General features: G+C 39.4%; 1 protein-coding gene across 1 annotated transcript; it reads right to left on the bottom strand.

The window, feature by feature from the left end:
* Positions 1 to 2,021: 2,021 nt before the first annotated feature.
* LOC146891755 (ovomucoid-like) lies at positions 2,022 to 12,789 on the bottom strand. Its single transcript, XM_087896287.1, has 5 exons — positions 12,551 to 12,789; positions 11,940 to 12,049; positions 11,056 to 11,090; positions 3,220 to 3,335; positions 2,022 to 2,382 (listed from the first exon to the last, which is right to left on the bottom strand). Exons 2-5 carry the CDS (start codon positions 11,998 to 12,000, stop codon positions 2,337 to 2,339), a joined length of 258 nt encoding a protein of 85 aa, XP_087752413.1. The 5' UTR covers positions 12,001 to 12,049; positions 12,551 to 12,789; the 3' UTR covers positions 2,022 to 2,336.
* Between the last annotated feature and the right edge of the window lie 11,488 nt (positions 12,790 to 24,277).

The raw sequence follows: 24,277 nt of genomic DNA, 5'->3' as shown, positions 1-24,277 counted from the left end.
GATAGAAGTAAGGGGAGATGGTTGGAGAGAAGGGAGAGGGGGAGGATTGGGGATGGCTTGGGGGAGTGCAATGGGGGGGAGGGAGGAAGGATGGATGTGGGAGCGGGGAGGTGTGTATCTCAACTAAGGGAGCCATTTTGGGGTTTGCAAGAGACTTGATTCTGGAGGGTTTCTCAGGCCAAGGAGAGGTTCCCAATTTGTTCCCTGGGCAGCAGAGGAGAGGGTACCTGAACTGGCCTTAGCCCATGACCATACTGATGAATGTTTTCTATATCACCATAGAACCTTCATCTGGCGATGGATGGAGACAGAGACAGAGACGCACATTGGAACACTGGACTTAACTCCCTAGGTTCAAATGAGAAGCAGAGGGAGGGAGAACGTGAACAAGGAAGGCAGAACCAGAGGGAACCTTCATCTGGCGATGGATGGAGACAGAGACAGAGACACACATTGAAACACTGGGCTTGACCCCCTGGGTCCAAATGAGAAGCAGAGGGAGGGAGAGTACGGGCAAGGAAGGCAGGATCGGAGGGAATCTTCACCAGAAGATAGATGCAGATAGAGGAGACCCACTTTGGAGCACTGGACTGAGCCCCCAAGGTCCAAATGAGGAGCAGAAGGAGGGAAAACAAGAAAGACTCAGGACCGCGAGGGGGGCGTTCATTCACCCACTGATACAAGGGGACTGGTCTGGTGGGAGCTCACCAGGGCCAGCTGAACTGGGACTGAACGAGCTTGTGATCGGGTCGGATTCTCTGAATGTGGCTGACATGGGGGCTGACTGGGAGGCCATTGACAATGGCACTGGGTCTTGGTCTGCATGTACTGGCTTTCTGGGATCCTGGTCTGATTGGATGCTCACCTTCCTGGACCTGGAGGGAGTGGGGAGGAACTTGGACTTCCTGCAGGGCAGGAAGCCCTGACTGCTCTTGGGTCTGGAGAGGGATGAGGCGAAGAAGTGGGAGGAGTGGGAGGGTATTGGGAGAAGGGGAGGAACTTGGACTTCCCACTGGGCAGGAAGCCCTGACTGCTCTTGGGACTGGAGAGGGAGGAGAAGAGGGAGTGGGGGGAATGGGAGGATACTGGGAGGAGGGGAGGATGTGGAAATTTTTTATAAATAAATGAATAAAAAAAAGATGGTAGTACTCTTCAGACTGTAACGCTCAGCACATACACAGCACAACATAGCAGGACTAAAATGAAGACCTAATCCATCCAAGTCCATGGATCTGTGAAAGCCAATAATGTACCAATGTTGTTTTTGGCTGCTATAGTTTTGCTTTAGGCTAACTGCTCTTCTTAACTGAAGTATGCCAACACAGAACAGGAGTTTGAGGCTTTAAAGCTCACCCTGAAAAAGGTTCAGGACTACACTGGGAGCAGGAATACTCAGTGCAGTCATCTGCCAGCTAATGAAGACTTTCTGTTGGCTTCAATGCATGTGCCTGTAGTCTTCATTGATGGATGCCCCACAGTTCTGGAACTGCTGCTTCAGGTGACCAGTTCCCACCATACACTCAATCATAGTTCTGACTCAGGACATAGAGGCATCACAAAATATATAGAGAGAATAATACAATTTAAGATGAAATAGTCTTGATGTATATGGTCAGTTTCCTTGCGAGGTCAAGACACAAAAGCTCAACTCCTGAGGCAAGAGTTATATCCAGAAAACGTCATTCCCACAGGAATGATTCAAAAATCAGCACTCTGCTTCAAAGTTTGCCATATGTATTTGTCAAAAGAATGTGTTTTGGTTCCTTATTATCGAAGGAATCAATCAACATGGTTTGTAAAAGATTTTTATTTATTTATTAGATTATGTGTGTGTATGTATAACATGTCTATGCAGGTGTCCATGGCAGACAGAAGATGGTATGAGATCCCCTTGAAGACAGATGTTAAAAGATAGTGGACATGGGTTCTGGAGACCAGACTTGGGTTCTCTCCAAACTCACCAAATTTCCCTAACCACTGGGCATTTCCTGCAACTCCGAAAAGATTTTCATGAAAAAGTGTACACTTTAAGATTTTATTAAGAACTATAAATTGAGTATTGATGGTTTTAAGTTGTTAGTTTACAGAATGGAAAATTAAGAATTAGAAATTTAAGTTTCATTAGTTCATCCTATGAAGTAAAACATTGAGATCAGAGGTTCTGAGAAACAAAAAGAACAATGACAGTCTAGTCTTGCTTGTGTATCCTACACAGAGATTCATCAAATCTTCTAGGGCTATGGGATCCTGATGATAAAATCACCAATCCATGGTAGACTTCAGGGCAAAACTGTGATCATGATAAGATCCCCAGGATTACGTAGCTCCATGAAAACTCAGCAATTATCAAAATGTGCCATGTTGATGAAACCATTGGTTTCTCTGCAAAGGAAAAAATAAAGGAGGTCAAAAAATGTCTGAAGAAATTATGGAAAGATTACTTCAAACTCATTGAGAATTGTGCCATGAAGTTTCAAAGGGGAAAAACTGAATTGGAAACATTAATTTGTCCTTTATGAGCAACTAAACCCTGACTGCTCCTGGCGTCTGCAAACATCCTGCTGTGGGTGTACTGGACCATTTCTACTGCCTTAGCTCTGCCTTAGTCATGGAACTTGCCCAGACTCAAAAACGGAAAGCATTGCAGGTTGTTAGGAGGCCTTGAGAAAGATATGATAATTAGAGGATTGTGAAGTGGAAAAGCCTTTGAGACCATATGAAATAAATTAACAGAAGAACTAGTTATACATGAGACACAGCTATGTGATCACAGAGCACAAAAGACAGGGATATTGGACAGAGGAATCCTAGAGCATCCTGTGGTGTAGAATCTTCCATGAAGTTCAGGGGATAAGAGGATGCTGCCAGGGAGTTTCTTGCCAGCCTGAAAGATTGCAGACTGCAACAGAGATCTATTGAGCACCAGCTTTGGAATTATTTCATAATGTTCGTACATCAGATATTAGGAATTCCTAATAATTAAAGTAATTGATTTGTTTATTTGCATGACTCTAGCCTTAAGTCCCAAATGTAAAAGTCACTTTCAGAAATCACAATATTAAAGGGAGGTACACATGTTTCTCTGCCTTTTATATCACATTGGTTTGGTAGGGTCATTTTTTCTGTGTATTATGAGCAATATCAATAACACAAATCTAAGATTTTCATACTAAGTGTTCATTACTTATGAAGACCCTATATTGAGTATCGTATTCTTACTTGGATATTCTACAAAAAATGCATATGTCGGGATAAGTAATGCCATCGGTTCCACAGATTGGGGTCTTGTATCCAGAACAATTCATTGACTCTCTATAATAATCACATACGTGTCTCTAAAACACAAAGATAACATAACTGTATTAGACCTTAGGCTGTTGAATACATTGTTCTTACTCTTAGTATATAATATCATACATAATGTTCAAATATTATCTACACATAGATGCAAAGGACGTATAACACATGTAAACATGAGAAGTAATTATTAAATTTATAGTTTTATGCGTCTACTAATTTGAACACCACACAGCTAGTATAACATGATCTTATAAGGTAGCCAACTCAATTATAACATCTGTGCTTCCCCACCAGACATTTCCTTAATGCTCCTCTCACCAAAATAAACCTTTTATTGATTATTCTCTCATCCTTCTGTAATTCCTCAGCAATCCAATGCCTATATTTACTGTATATTTACATGTCAATACATCTCATTTATGTGCATGTTCATAAATACACATGTTCAATTTTAGATATTTTGACAATTTATGCAAAGAAAGAAATGCTATATATGTTATATACATTTGCCTGACTTTTTTTTCACCCTTGTGACATATATGCCACAGATTTATTGGTATTTATAGGGACAATGTATTTATTTTCAAATTTAACATTTATTTTCAAAATAACATTCTACTATGTGCGTTATGGAAGTCATTATTTTTAATGCTAAGTTAACCACTGAACTGTCCCCTCTGGGCTATATAGGTATTAAATTATTTATCTGATTGAGAATGGCTGCAATTTAGAATTAGAATACTAACTGTTAAATCTTGTATCAATAATATATTGCAAAGTGCTCTGGGAGTCCAGGTGAAAAGAAAGAGGAGAGATTATAGGAGCAAGCTGCATCAAGATCTTGACAGGGAAACCTACAGAGACAGCTGACCTAAGCTTGTAGCAGTTCATAGACTCTGGATCAACAGTTAAAGAGTCACCATGGGACCAACCTAGGCCCTCTGCCTATGGGTGAGAGTTGTGTAGCTTGTTCTTTCCTGGGGACCATAGCAGTGGGAACAGGATGTGTCCTTGATGTTGGCTCTTTTGAAACCTGGTCCCTAGAGTGGGATGCATTGTCCAGCCTTGATGGGAGAGGGAGGAGGTTGGACCTGTCTTGACCTGATATGCCATGCTTTGCTGACTCCCATGGGAGGCTTTACCACTTTAGAAGAGAGAATGAGGAGGAGTGGTTGGAGGGATGGGTGGAAAGAAGGTGGGCAACGGAAGTAGAGAAGAAAAGGGAGGGGAAACTGTGGTTGGTATGCAAACTAAATTTTCAAAAAGATAACTTATGAGGCAGGGAGATTTCTGACCAGCAAGTGGCACTGATCCTGTAGCAGGAGATGCAATGTAGGGCCTGCCTGTGGCAAGGTAGGACTGCAGGCAAAGAGATTCCTGGCCAGCAAGGGGCACTAATCCTATAGCAGAAGACCTAGCAGAGGGAAGAGCCATTGGAGAACACATCTGAAGGAAGAGTTGGGCAGGCGCCAAGCAAGAATTCCTCCAACAATCTGAAAAACAACATGAAAACACCAGATCCCTGCGATCTTACGACAGAAGGACTTGAACACCCTATTCCGGAAGAAGTGGAAAACAGTGTCATTATGAAAGCAATAGAATCTCTTAAACAGGCTATGAATAACTCACTTAAAGAAATAGAAGAAAAATATAACAAAAAGATTGACGAAATGAGTAAAGAAATAGAAGAGAAATATGACAAAAAGTTTGAAGAAATGAGTAAATTCGTAAACGATACCATGGGAAACCAGGAAAAAACAATCAAACAGGTAATGGAATAAGTTCAAGAATTGAAAACTGAAATGAAGGCAATGAAGAAAACACAATCCAAGGGACTGCTGGATATGGAAAAGCTAGGTAAACAAACAGAGACTTCAAGAACAAGCATAACCAATAAAATACAAGAGATAGAAGAATGAATCTCAGATTATGAAGACACCATAGAGAAAATAAACGCTCTGACCAAAGAAAACAGCAAATCCAACAAATTTTCATCACAAAACATTCAGGAAATATGGGACATAATAAAAAAACCAAATCTAAGAATAATAGGGGTAGAAGAAGGAGAAGAATTACAGATCAAAGGTCCAGAAAATATATACAACAAAATTATAGAAGAAAACTTTCCCAACCTAAAGAACAATATTCCTATGAAGGTCCAAGAAGAATACAAAACACCGAATAGACTGGATCAAAAAAAACCATCCTCTCGCCATATAATAAACAAAACACAAAGCATTCAGATTAAAGAAAGGATATTAAGAGCTGCGAAGGAAAAAGGTCAAGTAACTTATAAAGGTAAACCGATCAGACTTACACCAGACTTCTCTATGGAAACCATGAAAGCCAGAAGGTCCTGGAGAGAGGTACCGCAGAAACTAAGAGACCAGGGATGAAAGCCCAGACAACTATACCCAGCCAAGCTATTTTTCACTATCAACGGAGAATACAAAATATTCCAGGATAAAAACAAATTTAAACAATACGTTGCTACAAATCCAGCCTTACAAAGAATATTAAAAGGAAAATCACAACCCAAGGAAGCCAACATTCCCAACACTGCCTACAATAACTCAGACATCTTCACAAGCACAACTCAAAGAAGGAAAATATATACACTCTACTACCCCCCCAAAAAAATGACTGGAGTCAACAACCAATGGTCATTAATATCTCTTAATATCAATGGACTCAATTCACCTATAAAGAGGCACAGACTTAGAGATTGGTTACGAAAACAGGATCCAACATTCTGCTGTTTACAAGAAACACACCTCAACCACAAAGACAGACACCTACTCAGAGTAAAGTGTTGGGAAAAGGTTTTCCAAGCAAATGGACCTAAGAAACAAGTGGGTGTGGCCATTCTAATATCTATCAAAATCAACTTCAAACTAAAATCAATCAGAAGAGATGGAGATGAACATTTCATACTCATAACAGGAACAATTAACCAGGAGGAAGTCTCAATCCTGAATATCTATGCCCCTAATATAAAGGCACCCACATATGTAAAAACAACTCTTCTAGAACTCAAGGCAGTCATCAAACCACACACACTAATAGTAGGAGACTTCAACACACCTCTCTCACCAATGGACAGATCAATTAGACAGAAACCTAACAGAGAAATAAGAGAATTATTGGAGGTATTGAATCAAATGGACTTAACAGACATCTATAGAACACTCCACCCAAATAGAAAAGACTATACCTTCTTCTCTGCAACACATGTAACCTTCTTGAAAATTGACCACATACTTGGTAACAAAGCAACCTTCCACAGATAAAAAAAATATTAGTAACCACCTGTGTCTTGGAAGATCACCATGGATCAAAGTTAGAATTCAACAACAATGCTACCCCCAGGAAGCCAACAAACTCATGGAAGTTGAACAGCCAACTACTAAATCACCCCTGGGTAAAGGAAGAAATAGAGAAAGAAATTAAAGTCTTCCTTGAATTTAATGAAAATAAAGACACAACATACTAAAACCTATGGGACACTATGAAAGCAGTGCTAAGAGGAAAGTTCATAGAACTAAGTGCACAATTAAAGAAAATGGAGAAAGCACATATTGGAGACTTAACAGCACACCTGAAATCTCTAGAAAAAAAAAGAAGCAGATTCACCCAGGAGGAGTAGAAGACTGGAAATAATCAGACTGAGGGCTGAAATCAACAAAATAGAAACACAGAAAACAATCCAAAGAATCAATGAAACAAAAAGCTGGTTCTTGGAGAAAATCAACAAGATCGACAAACCCCTATCCAAAATAATCAAACGGCAGAGAGAGAGCATGCAAATTAATAAGATCAGAAATGAAAAGGGGGACATAACCACAAACACAGAGGAAATTGACAGAATCATTAGATCTTACTACGAAAGTTTACATTCCTGAAAATTAGAAAATGTAAAAGAAATGGACATTTTTTTTTAGATAAGTACCATGTACCAAAGTTGAACCAAGAACAGGTGAACAATCTACTTAGAACTTTTAGTCTCGAAGAATTAAAAGCTGTTTTCAAAAATCTCCCTACCAAAAAAAGGCCGGGACCAGATGGTTATAATGCAGAATTCTACCACAACTTCCAGGAAGAGCTAATACCTATACTCCTTAATGTATTCAACAATATAAAAACAGAAAAGACATTGCCAAACTCCTTTTATGAAGCTACAGTTACTCTGATACCAAAACCACACAAAGACACAACCAAGAAAGAGAATTACAGGCCAATCTCACTCATGAACATCGACACAAAAATTCTTAATAAAATACTGGCAAACTGAATCCAAGAACACATCAGAAAAATTATCCATTATGATCAAGTAGGCTTCATCCCAGAGATGCAGGGCTGGTTCAACATAGAAAAATCTATCAATGTAATCCATCATATAAATGAACTGAAAGAAAAAAACCATATGATCATTACACTGGAGGCTGAAAAAGCATTTGACAAAATTCAACACCCATTTATGATAAAGGTGTTGGAGAGACTGGAGATACAAGGATTGTACCTAAATATAATAAAAGCAAAATACAACAGGACAACAGCTAACATCAAATTGAATGGAGAGAAACTCAAAGCCTTTCCACTAAAATCAGGAACATGACAAGGCTGTCCACTCTCTCCATACCTCTTCAATATAGTGCTTGAAGTTCTAGCAATAGCAATAAGACAACATAAGCGGATCAAGGGGATTCAAATTGGAAAGGATGAAGTTAAACTTTTGTTATTTGCAGATGATATGATAGTGTACATAAGCGACCCCAAAAACTCTACCAAAGAACTCCTACAGCTGACAAACACCTTTACTAATGTGGCAGGATACAAGATCAACTCCAAAAAATCGGGTGCCCTTCTATACACAAAGGATAAAGAAGCAGAGAGGGAAATCAGAGAAACATCACCCTTCATGATAGCCACAAATAGCATAAAATATCTTGGGGTTACTCTAACCAAGAAAGTGAAAGACCTATTTGACAAGAACTTTAAGTCTTTGAAGAAAGAAATTGAGGAGGATACCAGAAAATGGAAAGACCTCCCCTGCTCCTGGATTGGGAGAATCAACATAGTAAAAATGCAATTCGACATAAAGCAATCTATAGATTCAATGCAATCCCCATCAAAATCCCATCAAACTTCTTCACAGACCTTGAGAAAACAATAATCAAGTTTATATGGCAAAATAAAAAACCCAGAATAGCCAAAACAATCTAATACAATAAAGGAACCTCTGGAGGCATTACCATCCCTGACTTCAAACTCTATTACAGACCTACAGTATTGAAAACAGCTTGATATTGGCATGAGAAGAGAGAAGTCGACCTATGGAATCGAATAGAAGACCCGGATATTAACCCACAAACCTATGAACACCTGATTTTCGACAAGAGAACTAAAGGTATACAATGGAAGAAGGAAAGCATCTTCAACAAATGGTGTTGGCATAACTGGATGTCAACCTGTAGAAGAATGAAAGTAGATCCATATCTATCACCATGCACAAAACTCAGGTCCAAATGGATAAAAGGCATCAACATTAATCTGACCACTTTGAACCTGATAGAAGAGAAAGTGGGAAGTAGTCTACAAGACATAGGCACAGGAGACCACTTCCTAAGTAGAGCCACAGTAGCACAAACAATAAGAGAATCAATGAATAAATGGGACCTCCTGAAACTGAGAAGATTCTGTAAAGCAAATGACACTGTCAGTAAGACAAAAAGGCTACCTTCAGACTGGGAGAAGATCTTCACCAACCCCTCATCAGACAAAGGTCTGATCTCCAAAATATACAAACAACTCAAGAAACTAGACACTAAAACTCTAATTAACCCAATTAAAAAATGGGGTACTGAACTGAACAGAGAATTCACAACAGATGAACTTCGAAAGGCCAAAAGACACTTAAGGTGATGCTCAACCTCCTTAGTGATCAGGGAAATGCAAATCAAAACAACTTTGAGATACCATCTTACACCTGTCAGAATAGCTAAACTCAAAAACACCAATGATAGCCTGTGCTGGAGAGGATGTGGAGGGAGAGAAACACTCATCCCTTGTTGGTGGGAATGCAAAATTGTGCAGCCACTTTGGAAATCAGTGTGGCGGTTTCTCGGGAAACTGGGAATCAACCTCCCTCAGGACCCAGCAATTCCACTCTTGGGAATATACCCAAGAGATGCTCTATCATACTACAAAAGTATTTGTTCAACTATGTTCATAGCTGCACTATTTGTAATAGCCAGAACATGAAAACAACCTAGGTGCCCCTCAATAGAAGAATGGTTAAAAATGTGTGGAACATACACACATTAGAGTTTTACTCAGCGGTAAAAAACAATGACATCTTGAATTTTGCATGCAGATGGATGGAAATAGAAAACGCTTTACTGAGTGAGGTAACCCAGACCCAAAAAGAGGAATATGGTATGTACTCACTCATAAGTGGATTCTAGTCATAATTAAAGGTCTTTGAGTCTATAATTTGTGATCCTAGAGAAGCTAAATAAGAAGGTGAACCTGAAAAACAATCATATATTTATCCTCCTGGATATTAGAAGTAGACAAGATTGCCAGGCAAACTTGGGTGCACAGGGGGTGGGGTGGTGGAAGTAAGGGGAGTTGGTTAGGGAGAGGGGAGAGGGGGAGGATTGGGGATGGCTTGGGGGAATGGGAGGAGGGAGGGAGGAAGGATGGCTATGGGAGCAGGGAAGTTTATACCTCAACTAAGGGAGCCATTTTAGGGTTTGCAAGAGACATGATTCTGGAGGGGTTCCCAGGCCCAAGGAAAGGTCCCCAGATTGTTCCCTGGGCACAATGGAACAATGGGTGCAGAGGAGAGGGTACCTGAACTGTCCTCGGCCCATAACCATACTGATGAATATTTTGCATGTCACTACAGAACCTTCATATGGCGAAGGATGGAGATAGAGACAGAGACAAATATTGGAACACTGGACTTAACTCCCTAGGTCCAAATGAGAAGCAGAGGGCATGAGATCGTGAGCAATGAAAGCAGAACCAGAGGGAACCTTCATCCGACAATGGATGGAGATAGAGACCGATACCCCCATTGGAGCACTGGACTGAGTCCCCAAGGTCCAAATGAAGAGCAGAAGGAAGGAGAACATGAAAAAGGAAATCAGGACCGCGAAGGGTGCGTTCACCCACTGATACAAGGGGACTGATTGAATGAGAGCGCACCAAGGCCAGCTGGACTGGGACTGAAGGAGCATGTGACCAAACCAGATTCTCTGAATGTGGCTGAAATGGGGGCTGACTGAGAAGGCATTGACAATGGCACTGGGTCTTGACATTTGTTTGCATGGACTGGCTTTTCGGGTTCCTGGTCTGTTTGGATGTTCACTTTCCTGGACCTGGAGGAAGGGGGGAGGAACTTGGATTTCCAAAAGGGCATAAACCCTGACTGCTCTTGAGATTGAGGAGGGAGGAGGAGAGGGAGTGGGGGGAGCGGGAGCAGGAGGGTATTGGGAGGATGGGAGGAAGTGGAAATTCTTTAAATAAATAAATAAGGAAAAAAGATAACTCATAACTCGTTCTCACATCTTGTATCAATAATAAACTTCTCACAGCTCAGGTTTGATGTTTTGAACTTATTGCAATAAAATAAACCATTTTTTAACTTTTGCAGAGTTTATTTTCTTTGGTAAATTTTACATTTAATCGCTCAGTTTATAAAAAAAAAATTTAATTTTTAAATTTCCAGATGAAATAATAGTAACTTACTTGTTCCTTTTTTGCTGACCTTTTAAAGGAACTTTCTATAAACAAAACAGAGAACACAGATAAAACATAAAACAACCTTGTTCATAATGTTTTTCGTGAGAAGTACCTACATTTACATGTAGCACAATCTATGTAAATTGCCAACGCTACAAGTAATAGATGAGAATCTTTTGTCAGTAGCAAAAAATAACTAAAAATACTCACAAATCTAGACAATTCCAATTCCCAGATATATAGACATAACTGAAAAACTAGCATTTCATACTGCTCTCTTATATAAAAGTGTCATCTTCCATTTGTTAATGGACCTGGATATAGTAACATTATATAATTATTAAGTGAAATCCCCTGACCTCAGAGTTCAAAATGCCTTTTGTGTATTCACTTAACTTGAAAAACATTAAATCAGGTTAAACATTCTAGCCAATGTTTAACAAATGCCTCCTTTTGAAACTCACAACCAATCATGAACGTGATAGTTGATAAAACACCCGCTAAAGTTGGCCTTAAATAAGACAGCCTAAGACTGTCAAATAAACAGCATCTTCAAAGAATGGCATATTTAATGACATTAGTCTGTCCTCACTCAACTTTGCATTTGACAGCAGGATTTAGTGAGAAATCTGGAGGACAAATGAGCAGAGACTGAAAGCCTGACCAGCCCCTCCTAACCCACTTCTCTCTTCAAACCTCTCCAAGTGGACTAGTCAGAAGAACAATCCACTGCTGTCACTTTAGAGACATTCCTAACATGACCAGTTGAAGGACTACAACCCCAGTGAGACAAGCTCATTCAATCACTTCTGGTGTTTCAGAAGTTTTCCTCCCTGAGTTTTTTAAGATTATGTTTAAAATTCTCATCTAGTACAGCAAAATATACTCACCAGAACAAAGAAGAAAGGACAAGGTGATGTACATAACTTGAACTCCTGAGAAGCCCAACATTTTATGAAAGATACACAACAAACTTTGGAATGTCAGTAAACACGGTACCCTTGACAGGAAACAAAAAAAAAAGACAAAAACCAGAGATCCGTTGACAGAGATGCTTGATTCTGAGGAGACATTTCCATCCACCCAGATTTCTAACTAAGATAAAATTTCCTTTCTCTGTTTCTAAAATATAATTCAACAAGTCAACAAGTTCTAAAAATATAATCAGAGAACAATTAGAAATTAAAAGTTATAGAGAGATAATAGATAGAAAAATAGGTAAATAAATAATTATCAAATCAAAGTGGGAAAATTCTAACAGAGGATATCTGCTAATGTGTGTGCGTGTGTGTGTGTGTGTGTGTGTGTGTGTGTGTGTGTGTGTGTGTTTGTGTGTGTCTGTGTGTGTGTGTGAAGGAGACAGCAGGGGAGGAAAAGGTCTTTTAAATCAAAATTTTCTTTTTTTCCAAAAAAGAGGCTCCATTGTCATTATTTAAGGAAGGGGACTAACCTGGAGAAGTCCTCAACAAGGCTATGTCTCTGGGAGACTCATGTGACCTACCTCACACAGAGATATTTGGTTGAAGGACAACAGTTCAGAGGCTGTTGCCGTTTTGTCCCTTCCAATGTTCACTTTGATTTCCTCACTCAGAGAAGTCTCCAGTTCATCTATGAGCGATGGGCTCTATGGGCTGAGAGGATTGCACAGGGAAGATAAGACACGGAGACATGGTGTACTCTCTCCGGAGGTCATAAAGCAGGTCATGAGTGACGCCTGTCAAATACTTCTCTGTAGATCTTTCTTGGCTGGAGACTCAGGGACAGTTTGGCCTCATGAACTCATAAGTGCTCAAAGAATGAAGTGCTCAGTTACTCTAGGAAAATGAAGAAATTTCAATCTTTTCCAAATGAATGCGTTATAAGAAGAAAAGAGAATCAATGTGAAAAAATGAGATTGACTATGACATTTAGACACTGGCAGAGGTTATTAACTTTTTAAAATAGATATATGCTAGAATCATGGCAACCTTCTAACTATGGTGATGACATTGCTCTGTTATCTGTCAAAGCAGAGAACTGATAGTTAAGAGAAAAGGCCTGAACATCACAGGGTCAAATGCCCCTCTGGGAGTCTCATCTGGTTAAGGACACCCCCCAAAATTTCAAAAGTACAGAGCAGAAAAGAGCATGGTATAGTGAGGAGCTGTGGGCAATCCTGCTTTTCGTCCCGCCCAGCTCCCCGCACGGCTAGCTTAGCCCCGGAAATAACAACACACAAATTGTATTCATTTAAACACTGCCTGGCCCATTATCTCTAGAGAGTTAGTTACTGGCTAACTCTCACATCTTGATTAACCCATTTCTAATAATCTGTGTAGCACCACGAGGTGGTTGCTTACTGGGAAAGATTCAGCATGTCTGACCTGGTGGCTGGCTCCATGGCTTCTACCTCACTTCCCTTCTTCCCGGCATTCTGTTCTGTCTACTCCAAACACCTATGTTCTGACCTATCAGGCCAAGCAGTTTCTTTATTAATTAGCCAATGAAAGCAACAGAAATACGTAAGACTCTCCTACATCATTTCCTCTTTTTTCTATTTAAACAAAAAAGAAAGGCTTTCATTTTAACATAGTAAAATTACATAAAGCAAAACAGTTACAAAGCAAGAATTACAGTCACAATATTTATAACTATATCGTTATCATAATAATGGAAAACTATAACTATGACTATCCATTCTTCAACTCCAACAAAGACTCCAGAAAGATATAATATTACCTAAGCAAACAATAAATAAACAACTTCCAAACTCTAGAAATAATAGAGACATCTTGCTGCCTGTACAGTCACCCAAAGTTCTTTTATACCGTTGGGGCATCCCTCTTCGGCCTTCAGGCCCATAGTATCCAACAGATATTTCCATGAAGCAGGAACATTCAAAGACAGTTCAGTCACTATCTGCTGTGTCCTGCAGAATGTCTCACAGACTCTTTCAAGAATCAGGAACCCCGAAAGACCATCTCACCTTTAGATAAGTTCAGCAGTCCTCTCTGCGGGTTCTCTGTGGTGTCCAGTTCATGCAACAGTCCAGGCAAGAGCAGTCTCTTGCCCAAATGGCTATCAAACTCCATAAGGAGCCTCTTCAATGCCTATCTTCCTCTTCAAGCAGATTGGTGCTGTCAGGAGCAGACATGTCATTTTAAGCCCTAAGTTATTAAAATATTAAATGCCATATTCTGTAGTCTCTGAAAGATATGAAGAATGCCTATCTAACTGAAATATATCTCTATATATTTAGAAAATCTAACATGACTACAAGCTTGACTATTATTAATGATTATCCATTAACAACCTCTATTTCCTAATTATACATTACATTTTTAAATGAACTACACAATCACAATACCTTTATCAAGATCAGAAATACATATACATATAACAAGATTGACCTTAAAATCTATACCAATGCAAATTATTCATATCTCTATCTTAGCCCCCTTTAAATGTAAAAGAACATTTATAAGCAACGTTTGGGAATATGGACGTAGTTATTTCTCTCCAAAATTCTTCCTGCTGTATAGGGGCGCTATTAATCAGGTCTTTTATGGTGTATCCTTTGTGCCAGGTTCATCTCAGTTGGCAGTTGAGTGAAGTAATTTTTTGAGGGTGTTCACAGCATCCATTCAGGAGGGCGTGGTCTATCATACCATATTGGGATAGAAGCAAACCACAGGGTCTCATCCTCTGTGAAAACAAAAGAAGAAACTCCTTTCCAAAGCATCATGTTCTTAGATCCAAATTCTGAAGTCATACCCTTATGATATCCATTCTGGTCTAGCTTGGCAGCCCATATAATGAAATGCCTCTCTGTAATTAGCCCCTTCACAGTCAAAAATTTTAAAGAAAACATAATGTACATAATCCAAACTCTCTGTGAATTTTCCATTTTTACTTGGCTTACATTTATTTATTTATTTATTCATTTTTAAATCTATAACAATCTGTACTCTGTCTCTTTAAAGACTTTACCCTTTTTCTTTAAGGCATTAACTTTATTCTCTATATTCTTTTTCTTTTCTCTCCCAAGCCTACGTACAGTCATCCAACACTGTGACCCATTTAGAGGTCTTTTATGTCTGAATCTGTCCCATTGTGCATCTGTAATTTTTTACTATCCAGGAGCACTTCTTAAAATGCTAAGCACTTCTTAAAAACTTAAGTTGCACCATGTAGAGGTAATATGATACTGCTTGTATCCTGCCCAGTCTAAACCCTAATGCGCTGTTATTATGATAATTACGATAGTTCCTGCCTGAGTTCAGCACAGTTCAGCAGGCAGAGCAGAGCCAGAACTGCTCCTGCCTCAGCCATTTGGTGCCCCTGAGCCACACACAGTTCCAGGCACAGAGCAAGTCCACATTGCCATCAAGCAAGCAAGCATTTTACTCCAAATGCTCCATTCAAAAGCTCTGTCTCCTGCAGAAGCCAGACAGAGATAGTGATGGCGGCACAGCCCAGAAACTGGTATTTCAAAACCGCCACTTTCTAGTAGACCTGATCCCTACTCAGGCAGGAAGAGCCAAGCCGTGGACATGGTCTCAGCTACTTCATTTCCGACCCCAAGTGGGCACACAAACATTCAGGCCCAGAAATGCTCCATAGCCGGAGTTTGCACCAGCAGCACAGTCCAGGAAGCCCTGTTTTAAAATGGCGCAGCTTTTTTCTGCCTAATGCTGAAACAGGAAATATCTCTACAGCAGGCCCTAGTAAACAACAAAATCTGTGTTAAACTCTCTTTCCCTTATGTTTAAGCTCTCTCAGGTTTTTAAGTGGATTTAGTTACCACATTGAGCGCCACTCTGTAAAAGGAGAAGCTGGCTGTGTCCCGCCACCTGGCTCCCAGGTAGCTTTTGTACTGAGGAGCTGCAGGCAGGCCTGCTCTTCATCCCTCTAAGCTCGTGCACAGCTAGCTTAGCCCCAGAAATAACAACACACAAATTGTATTCATTTAAACACTGCCTGGCCCATTATCTCTAGAGAGTTAGTTACTGACTAACTCTCACATCTTGATTTACCCATTTCTAATAATCTGTGTAGCACCACGAGGTGGTGGCTTACCGGGAAAGATTCAGCATGTCTGACCTGGTGGCTGGCTCCATGGCTTCTACCTCACTCCCCTTCTTCCCAGCATTCTGTCCTGTCTACTCCACCCACCTATGTTCTGACCTATCAGGCCAAGAATTTTCTTTAATAATTAGCCAATGAAAGCAACAGAAATACATAAGACTCTCCTACATCAGCATGGCCAGAGGAGAATGCTACCCTGTCATCTTTGTTCATTGTTTCTCTCTAACTTTTCTGCAGCTATGCACACTATGAATGGATTCTTTCTGAGCCTGGCCTAAGGCACCCTTTCCTACTGCTGTGCTTCTTTATCCTTGAGTACATAAGGACACATGTCAAAATAATAAAGAAACATTGGCTTATACTCTATATGTCATTAAATCTAGAACATTAAAAGTATAAGACATGTACTTGTATTTCTATCTCTTATTTGAGGGAAATCTCAAGCTGAAAAAAATGTTCTAGGTCCAGTTGATGTTCCTGATGAAGAAATACATTGACATATTTTTTCAGTGATAAAATCAACATCTTTGAATTTCATCAATGTAGCTAAAAACTTAATGTAAATACCTCCTTTTCTCTTTTGTGTTTACTGAATATTATGGATAGAGAGTGAAATCTTCATAGAATATGTTCTACGTGTTAACAATAAATATACATTAAATCTTGGTTAAGAAAGAAAAGGTAAACCAAAGAAGGAAAAAAGGAAGGAAGGAAGGAAAGAAGGAAGGAAGGAAGGAACAAGGAAGGAAGGAGGAAGGAAGGAAGAAAGGAAGAAGGAAGGAAGGAAGGAAGGAAGGGAAAAAAAGAAGAGAAAAGGAAGTTAGTTACCAGCCCTGTGGAAACAATCCAAGCCCATGACATGAGATGTGTGAGAGACTTCCCACATCTCAAGGACCAGCAGTCACTCCAAGACCTTTACTTCAGCCCATTAACTGACTTGAAAAGTCCTATGACTTTAGACTTCTCCCTTTATGACACCTCTTAAAAACACAGTACATGGGAGGAAGCTAAATCTCAAGCAAAGGAGATTCCATCTGGGTGCTAATGTGAATCAGCCAAGTGCACGTCTTCCCAGATAAAGAACATACCGACTGGAATTATACCCTAGGAGGGACACATGCATGGATTTTATTAGTAAACTTTATTATAAAGGAATGAACAGTTGAAATAAGAGACCTCTTCACTATAACAAAATCAAAGATGTCACTGAAGAAAGAGAAGAAAATTCTGCCTTCTTTCTCAACAGACTAACAGAGGCCTTCAGCAAATTTAACAACAGAGGCTCCAAACTCCCCAAGGGGCACGCATGCCTCTGCCTACAAAGGATTCTGCAGATCTTGTGGGTACAGTATCCTACCCCATGGAGCCAGCTGTTAGGAATTGTATTTCCAGTGTACAATAACCAGAATCTTGAAGAAGATTGGAAGGAATAGAGAGGAGAGAAGGGACCCACATAATTGTTCTTGACCCTGCATGTGCTACCGGCCAGACACAAAGACTCATTTCCCTCCCAATAAGACACAGCAGTAACAATGGCAAACTTGGGCCTGCTTTAGGTGCATATGCACAGGATATTGCCATATGAATAACCATAGTTCCCTCATTGTCATTTCCAACATGTCAGGACTCACAATCCTGGGAAAAGAAAGTGAATTAAGCTTTCTCTCAGAATAGGAAAGGGCTAAATTCTTCATGAAAGTCAACTTTTAGTACTGAGGGTTCCTGGGAAACAGACTGACTCAGGATGCTCATATCTTGATCTACGGTGAAGTATCGCAGGTTACAATAAAAAGAAAAGTAAAATAGCAACAATAATAATACGTTTGTTATTTTAATCTTTCCTGGAATGTTTTCTTCTTGAGTTAGTAGAGCAAGAAAAAACATCCAAGAACAATAATTGTTCTCAAAGTTTAATTTATAATTGAAGATCAGGTTTGGAACCATACCTTCATAGGTTGTCGGTAGGACCTTTCTCAATTCTGTTGAAAAGAGAATTATTGAGATATCTGGAGGCAAACTCGCAATCGTCAATGTCTCTGGAGTCATGAGAGACTGATATCTAAAGTGTCCCAGCAAATTCAACAGCAGACTCAACAGTGTGGAGTGTTTGGATTCCCAGGAAAATTAAACCTTCTTGCCCAATAAAATCCCACTTAATAGATGTATAAAGTGTCTCTTTTAAAATGAGTCTAAGTAACAGATAGCATTAGAAAACAGGCTCCAGCCTTTGGTAACATCCAAAATAACACATCTCACCAAAAACCACAGATGCTACCTCCTGGTGAAAATCATATCATATAACTTCTGTCAGAACAATATCTATTGCAGTAGAAAAGCAAATAACAACTGAACACCATGAAGAAAATGGAAGACTTCAGAGAGCCCTCACCCTAAATGGTATGTTTGTACCATACAACACTCCTGAACACCCAGGGGTCTATGTGAAAGAGAAAGAGGAAAAATAGCAAAAGTCAGAAGAAGTTGGTAAATTGAAGAAACAATATTTTCTGAAAGCAACAGGTAAAATGCTCATATGATTTCAAAGCAATTGTGAAAACACATAAGACCTAAATGAGTTCAAATCAAAAATAAAAATAAAAAAAACAACTACTACACTACATGAGAACGAGAGTAATCCACAACAATCAAATGTGGTAATGACAGAAATTGAATGAAGTCAGGTTACTAGGGAGAGGAGATAACTGGAAGTGTTAGGAAAGTAGTTGATGTGATCAAAACATAGTGTATGAGTATCACCAAGAGTTGATAACAAACAAAATTGAAAACATAAGTCTATTACTTTTCCAACATTTTAGCACCTGCTGCTAAGCCTGAGAACCTGAGTTTGATCCCTGGAACCCAAACGGTGGAAAAAGAAAAATGACTCAGAACTTATCCTCTCACTTCCACATATGCACCACACCATATGCACACCCACGTACATACACAATCATACAATCAAAGGCAACTTCACACATATGTGTGGGATATGAGCACACACTTACATACATAATCCCACTGTCAAAGGCAATGAATATTTTTAGAAAAAGACTCTTAATTAGGAAATCACTTGTCATTGAATTCTTTCTTAAGTATGGCCTACTGGTACATCATGAGTGTCCTTGCAACACTAAAAAATCATGCCAATGAACTCAGCAAATGAAAAAGAGCCACAAGGTGCTGGGCTTTGAATTTGTCAATAACCTCGTGATCCTACTACATCCTCTAATGGCTAATACCTGGACTCTTCCTTCCCGGGGCCATGAGTCTACTAAATGGTGTACAGTGTTGATCTCAATATGTTCTTTTCTAATTCCTTTGTGCCCTGATCTCGACACATGTTGAATATAAAATAGGAAGGCTCAATTCCTGAACTTCACAAGCAGCACACTTGGGCGTTCCTTATTCAAAGCCTCAGGGATAGCACTCACCTTTGGTTTAGCACACAAGTAAAAGATCTTAGGGAATTACCTTCTGGGGGAGACATTCTACAATATATATATAAGATATGTTGCCATGTTATCCTACCATGGAAAGTACAGACCACAATATTGTCACAATTCAGAACTCTCTAGCCTCTTGAAGATGTTGAGTCTCCCAGACAAAGCCACGTAATCCAGAATTGCTTGAGAAACATCTTGACTCCTGTAGCAGAACTATTATCCCTACACCAATTTATAACCATAATTACGATAATTCCACCAAAGAAAACGAGACAGCTTTGATCAATTGTACGGATGGCTGAATTCAGGCAAAACAGAGACCCAGCTCAGAGTAGGCTCAATCATCCTATGATACTATCTCATGTCCCAGGCCCTGATGATGGGATGATGGTCACTAATGGGATGATGGTCAATTAAAACAATCCTTCACACAAATGAATCAGGGTCTCAAGAAAGAAACAATCCCCCAAAGCCCTTTGATTCGTCTGTTTTAGAAAAGCAAGGGTTTGACTTTTGTGTATGAATTCATGAGTAGGAACAGAATGAGGTCTTGGCAAATTTTTATAGAAATCACGGCTGCATCGTAAGGGTGGCCTCTTGTCTGGGAACCATGACAGCGTATGTGCTTTGACATTAACTGGAAAAATAATCAATTCTCCAGATTATCTTTTTTCCTCCCCTTTCTTTTCAAATGAGCCAGCCACTGTTTCCTAGGTGAAACACAGTAGATGGTTCCAGTAACACCTCTGAGTTTCAGTCTTGCTCTATAGAGCAAACCTTCACCGTGAACACTCACCCCTTAGAGGATCCTTAAGCTATATGGAGGAATTGGCCCTGGCTGTGAACTTATACCCAGGCTTCAGGTAAACTTTTCACAAGGAAAACAGTAAGAGCCAGGCAAGGAAAAACCCAAGATGTAATTACCCAACTGCCACGGTTTCCCTTCAGATTATTGATTTGATCACAAGGGCAATATAAATTTAGTTAGGAGAAAAAGAGAGTGGCTTTATCTCATTGCTGTGAGACTTACCATTCATAAGGATGCTCCTGTGATGTTCGTGCTGGATTATTGGGTACCTAACTGTTCCCTAAGTCACCATCATTATCCAGTAGTACCAGAAAGAAAAGCTTTTGCCCATCTCTTTCAGGATAATTGCTGTTTCTCATCATAAGATCACAGCAAAAGCTACTCAAGCCAGTGTCACATAATTAAATCTTACTTAAATCACCTATAAAGTGGCTCCAGTTCCCCCACAAAAACACTCCTTCCCCAGTATGCATTGAACATAAACTGTTTTGTATCTGCCCATTTTCTTAGGGACGCTCTAAAACATGAGATTTCCCGTGTCACCTCAGAACTGTTCCAGAGAAATCTCATATGAGTACAATTATCCAGGGGCTGAAATACTGCTGTAAACCCACAGGACCCTGTAGACTTCTCCTTATGTGGAAGACAGTATTTTCTGTACTGCCCCAGAATTCGACAAGTCAGTATAGTATTCTGTCTACCTCCTAAATCTTCTAAGTATGCCAGAGAGAATTTCTAAGTTTCTGGTTATATTGCTAATATGAAGTCTTAGAGCAGACTTTTCTTAGGGCCACCAAGAAACTTCAAATCAAGACTTGGAGAATTATTATTAGTTAAGAATGCTTGGCCTTAGCATTTACTCATTTCTGGCTAACTCTTATAACTTATTTTACACTGTTTCTCTTCATCCATGTTTTGTTTTGAAGCTGTTTACCTTTTTTCTGTATGCCTTACTTTTCTGCTATCTCCATATCTGGCTGGCAGCTCTCTTTCTTCTAGCTCTAGATCTGTTTCTCTATTTCTCCTTCAGCATTTTCTTCTCCTTCATCTCGAGCCTAGATTTCTCTTCCTATTTATTCTCCCTGCCCACCAGCCCCACCTTTCCCTCCTCTGCCTAGCTCTTGACCTTCAGCTCTTTATTAGATCATTCAGGGGCCTTAGGCAGGCAAGGTGAAACAAACATAACACATCTTTACATAATTAAACAAATGCAACATGAACAAGTGGAAAACATTCTATATGTTCACAAAGGCAGCATAAACAAATGTAAGACACCTTCACACATTTAGAGTAATATTCTGCAGCATAAACAAATGGAACACACATTTGCCTAGCAAAAGTAATATTCTACAGAAGTTTCACTCTTCCTGTCAAAAAGAAAAAGAGATGCTCCCAGTACAGCCAAACATTCTGAAGTCATGGACTACATACCAAGCTTCCAGGCTTGGAATAATCATGACTGAACTTCAAGTTTTAATCTGCATATGGGAATTTCAAATTTAAAAGTGTCAGATAGAAACTTTGTCCTTACAACAGACATCAGAGAGGGACACTCTAGTTTTGATTGGACACAGGAAGCCTTGAACAAATGATGCTGCAGAATCCCTTGCTCTTAGATAGGATGGTGTAACAAGGACCCAGACGTTAGCACAACTGACTTAAAGATGGTAGTACTTTTCAGACTGTAATGCTCAGCACATACACAGCACAACATAGCAGGACTAAAATAAAGACCTAATCCATCCTAGTCCATGGACCTGGGAAAGCCACTAAATGTAGCAATGTTGCTTTTTGGCTTCTATAGTTCTGCTTTAGGCTAACTGCTCTTCTTAGCTGAAGTATGCCAACTCAGAGCAAGAGTTTCAGGTAAAAGCTCACCCTGAAAAATGTTCAGGGCTACACTGGGAGCAGGAATACCCAGTGTAGTCGTCTGCCAGCTAATGAAGACTTTCTGTTGGCTTCAATGCATGTGCCTGTAGTCTTCATTGATGGATACCCCACAGTTCTGGAGCTGCTGCTTCAGGTGACCAGTTCCCACCATGTATTCATACATAGTTCTAACTCAGGGACAAGGAAGCTTCACAAAATAGAGAGGGAGAATAATACAGTTTAAGATTAAATAGTCTTGATGTATATGGTCACTTTTCTTGCAAGGTCAAGACACAAACGTTCAACTCCTGAGGCAGGAGATGTTTCCAGAAAATGTCATTTCCACAGAAATTATTCAAAAATCAGCACTCTGCTTCAAAGTTTGCTATATGTATTTGTCAAAAGCATGTGTTTGGTTTACTTATTATCTAAAGAAGCAACGAACATGGTTTGTAAAAGATTTTTATTTATTTATTAGATTATATGTGTGTGTGTATAACATGTCTATGCATGTGTTCCTGGCAGACAGAAGATGGTATGAGATCCCCTTGAAGTCAGATGTTAAAAGATAGCTGCCATGGGTTCTGGAGACCAGACTTGGGTTCTCTCCAAACTCACCAAATTTCCGTAACCACTGTGCAATTCTTCCAACCCCCAAATGAATTTCTTGAAAAGGAGTAGACTTTAAGATTTTATTAAGAACTATAAATTGGGTATTGATGATTTTAAGTTGTTAGTTTACAGAATGTAAAATTAAGATTTAGGAATTTAAGTGCCCTTAAGTAGTTCATCATATAAATAAAACATTGAGATCAGAGGATCTGAGAAATGAAAAGAACAATGACAGTCTAGTCTTGCTTGGGTATCCTACAGAGAGATTCACCCAATCTTCTAAGGCTATGGGAAACTGATGACAAAATCTCTGATCCACTGTAGAATTCAGGGCAAATCTGTGATCATGATAGGATCCCCAAGAATACGTAGCTCCATTAAATCTCAACATTCACCGTAATGTGCCAAATCAATATAACCACGACTATATCTGCAAGGGAAAAAAACACAAGAGGTCAAAAAATGTAGGAAGAAATTATAGAAAGATTACTTCAAACTTTTTGAGAATTGTGCCATGAAATTTCAAAGGGGAAAAACTGAATTGGAAACATTAATTTCTCCTTTATGAGCAACTAAACCCTGACTGCTCCCGGCGTCTGCACAGTCCTGCTGTGGGTGTACTGGACCATTTCTACTGCCTCAGCTCTGCCTTAGTCATGGAACTTGCCCAGATTAGGGATTGTTAGTCGGCCTTGAGAAAGACATGGTAATTAGAAGATTGTGAAGTGGAAAAGCCATTGAAACCATTTGAAATAAATTAACAGAAGAACTAATTATACATGAGACACAGCTATGTGATCACAGAGCACAAAGGACAGGGATATTGGACAGAGGGATCCTAGAGCATCCTGTGGTGTAGAATCTTTCATGGAGTTCAGAGGATAAGACGATGCTTTCAGGGAGTCTCTTTCTAGCTTGTCAGATTGCAGACTGTGACGGAGATCTATTGAGCACCAGCTTTGTAATTATTTCATAATGTTCGTACATCTGAAATTATGAGTTCCTAATAATTAAGTTAATTGATTTACTTGTTTGCACAATGTTCAACACAATTCTATTCTTAAGTCACAAATAGAAAAGCCACTTTCAGAAATCACAATATTAAAGTGAGGAACACATGTTTCTATGCCTTTCATAGCACATTGGTTTGATAGGGTCTTTTTTCTCTGTATTTTATGAGCACGGAATATCAATAACACAAATCTAAGATTTTGCTGCTAAGTCTTTGTTACTTGGGAAGAAATTATATTGAGAATGGTATTCTTACTTGAATGCGATACAGTAAATGCATATGTTGGCATAAGTATTGTCATCGGATCCACAGACTGGAGAATATTCTCTGGGACAAGCTATTAGACGATAATATTTAGCACACTGTATCTATAACAAACAAAGATAACATAAACATATTGGAGCGTAGACTGTTGAA

This window comes from Myodes glareolus, chromosome 13 (genome assembly GCF_982192425.1).
Source record: "Myodes glareolus chromosome 13, mMyoGla1.1, whole genome shotgun sequence".
NCBI lineage: Eukaryota > Metazoa > Chordata > Mammalia > Rodentia > Cricetidae > Myodes > Myodes glareolus.
Note: the sequence above shows the minus strand (reverse complement) of the source record. Positions and strands in the feature narration are given on the sequence as shown.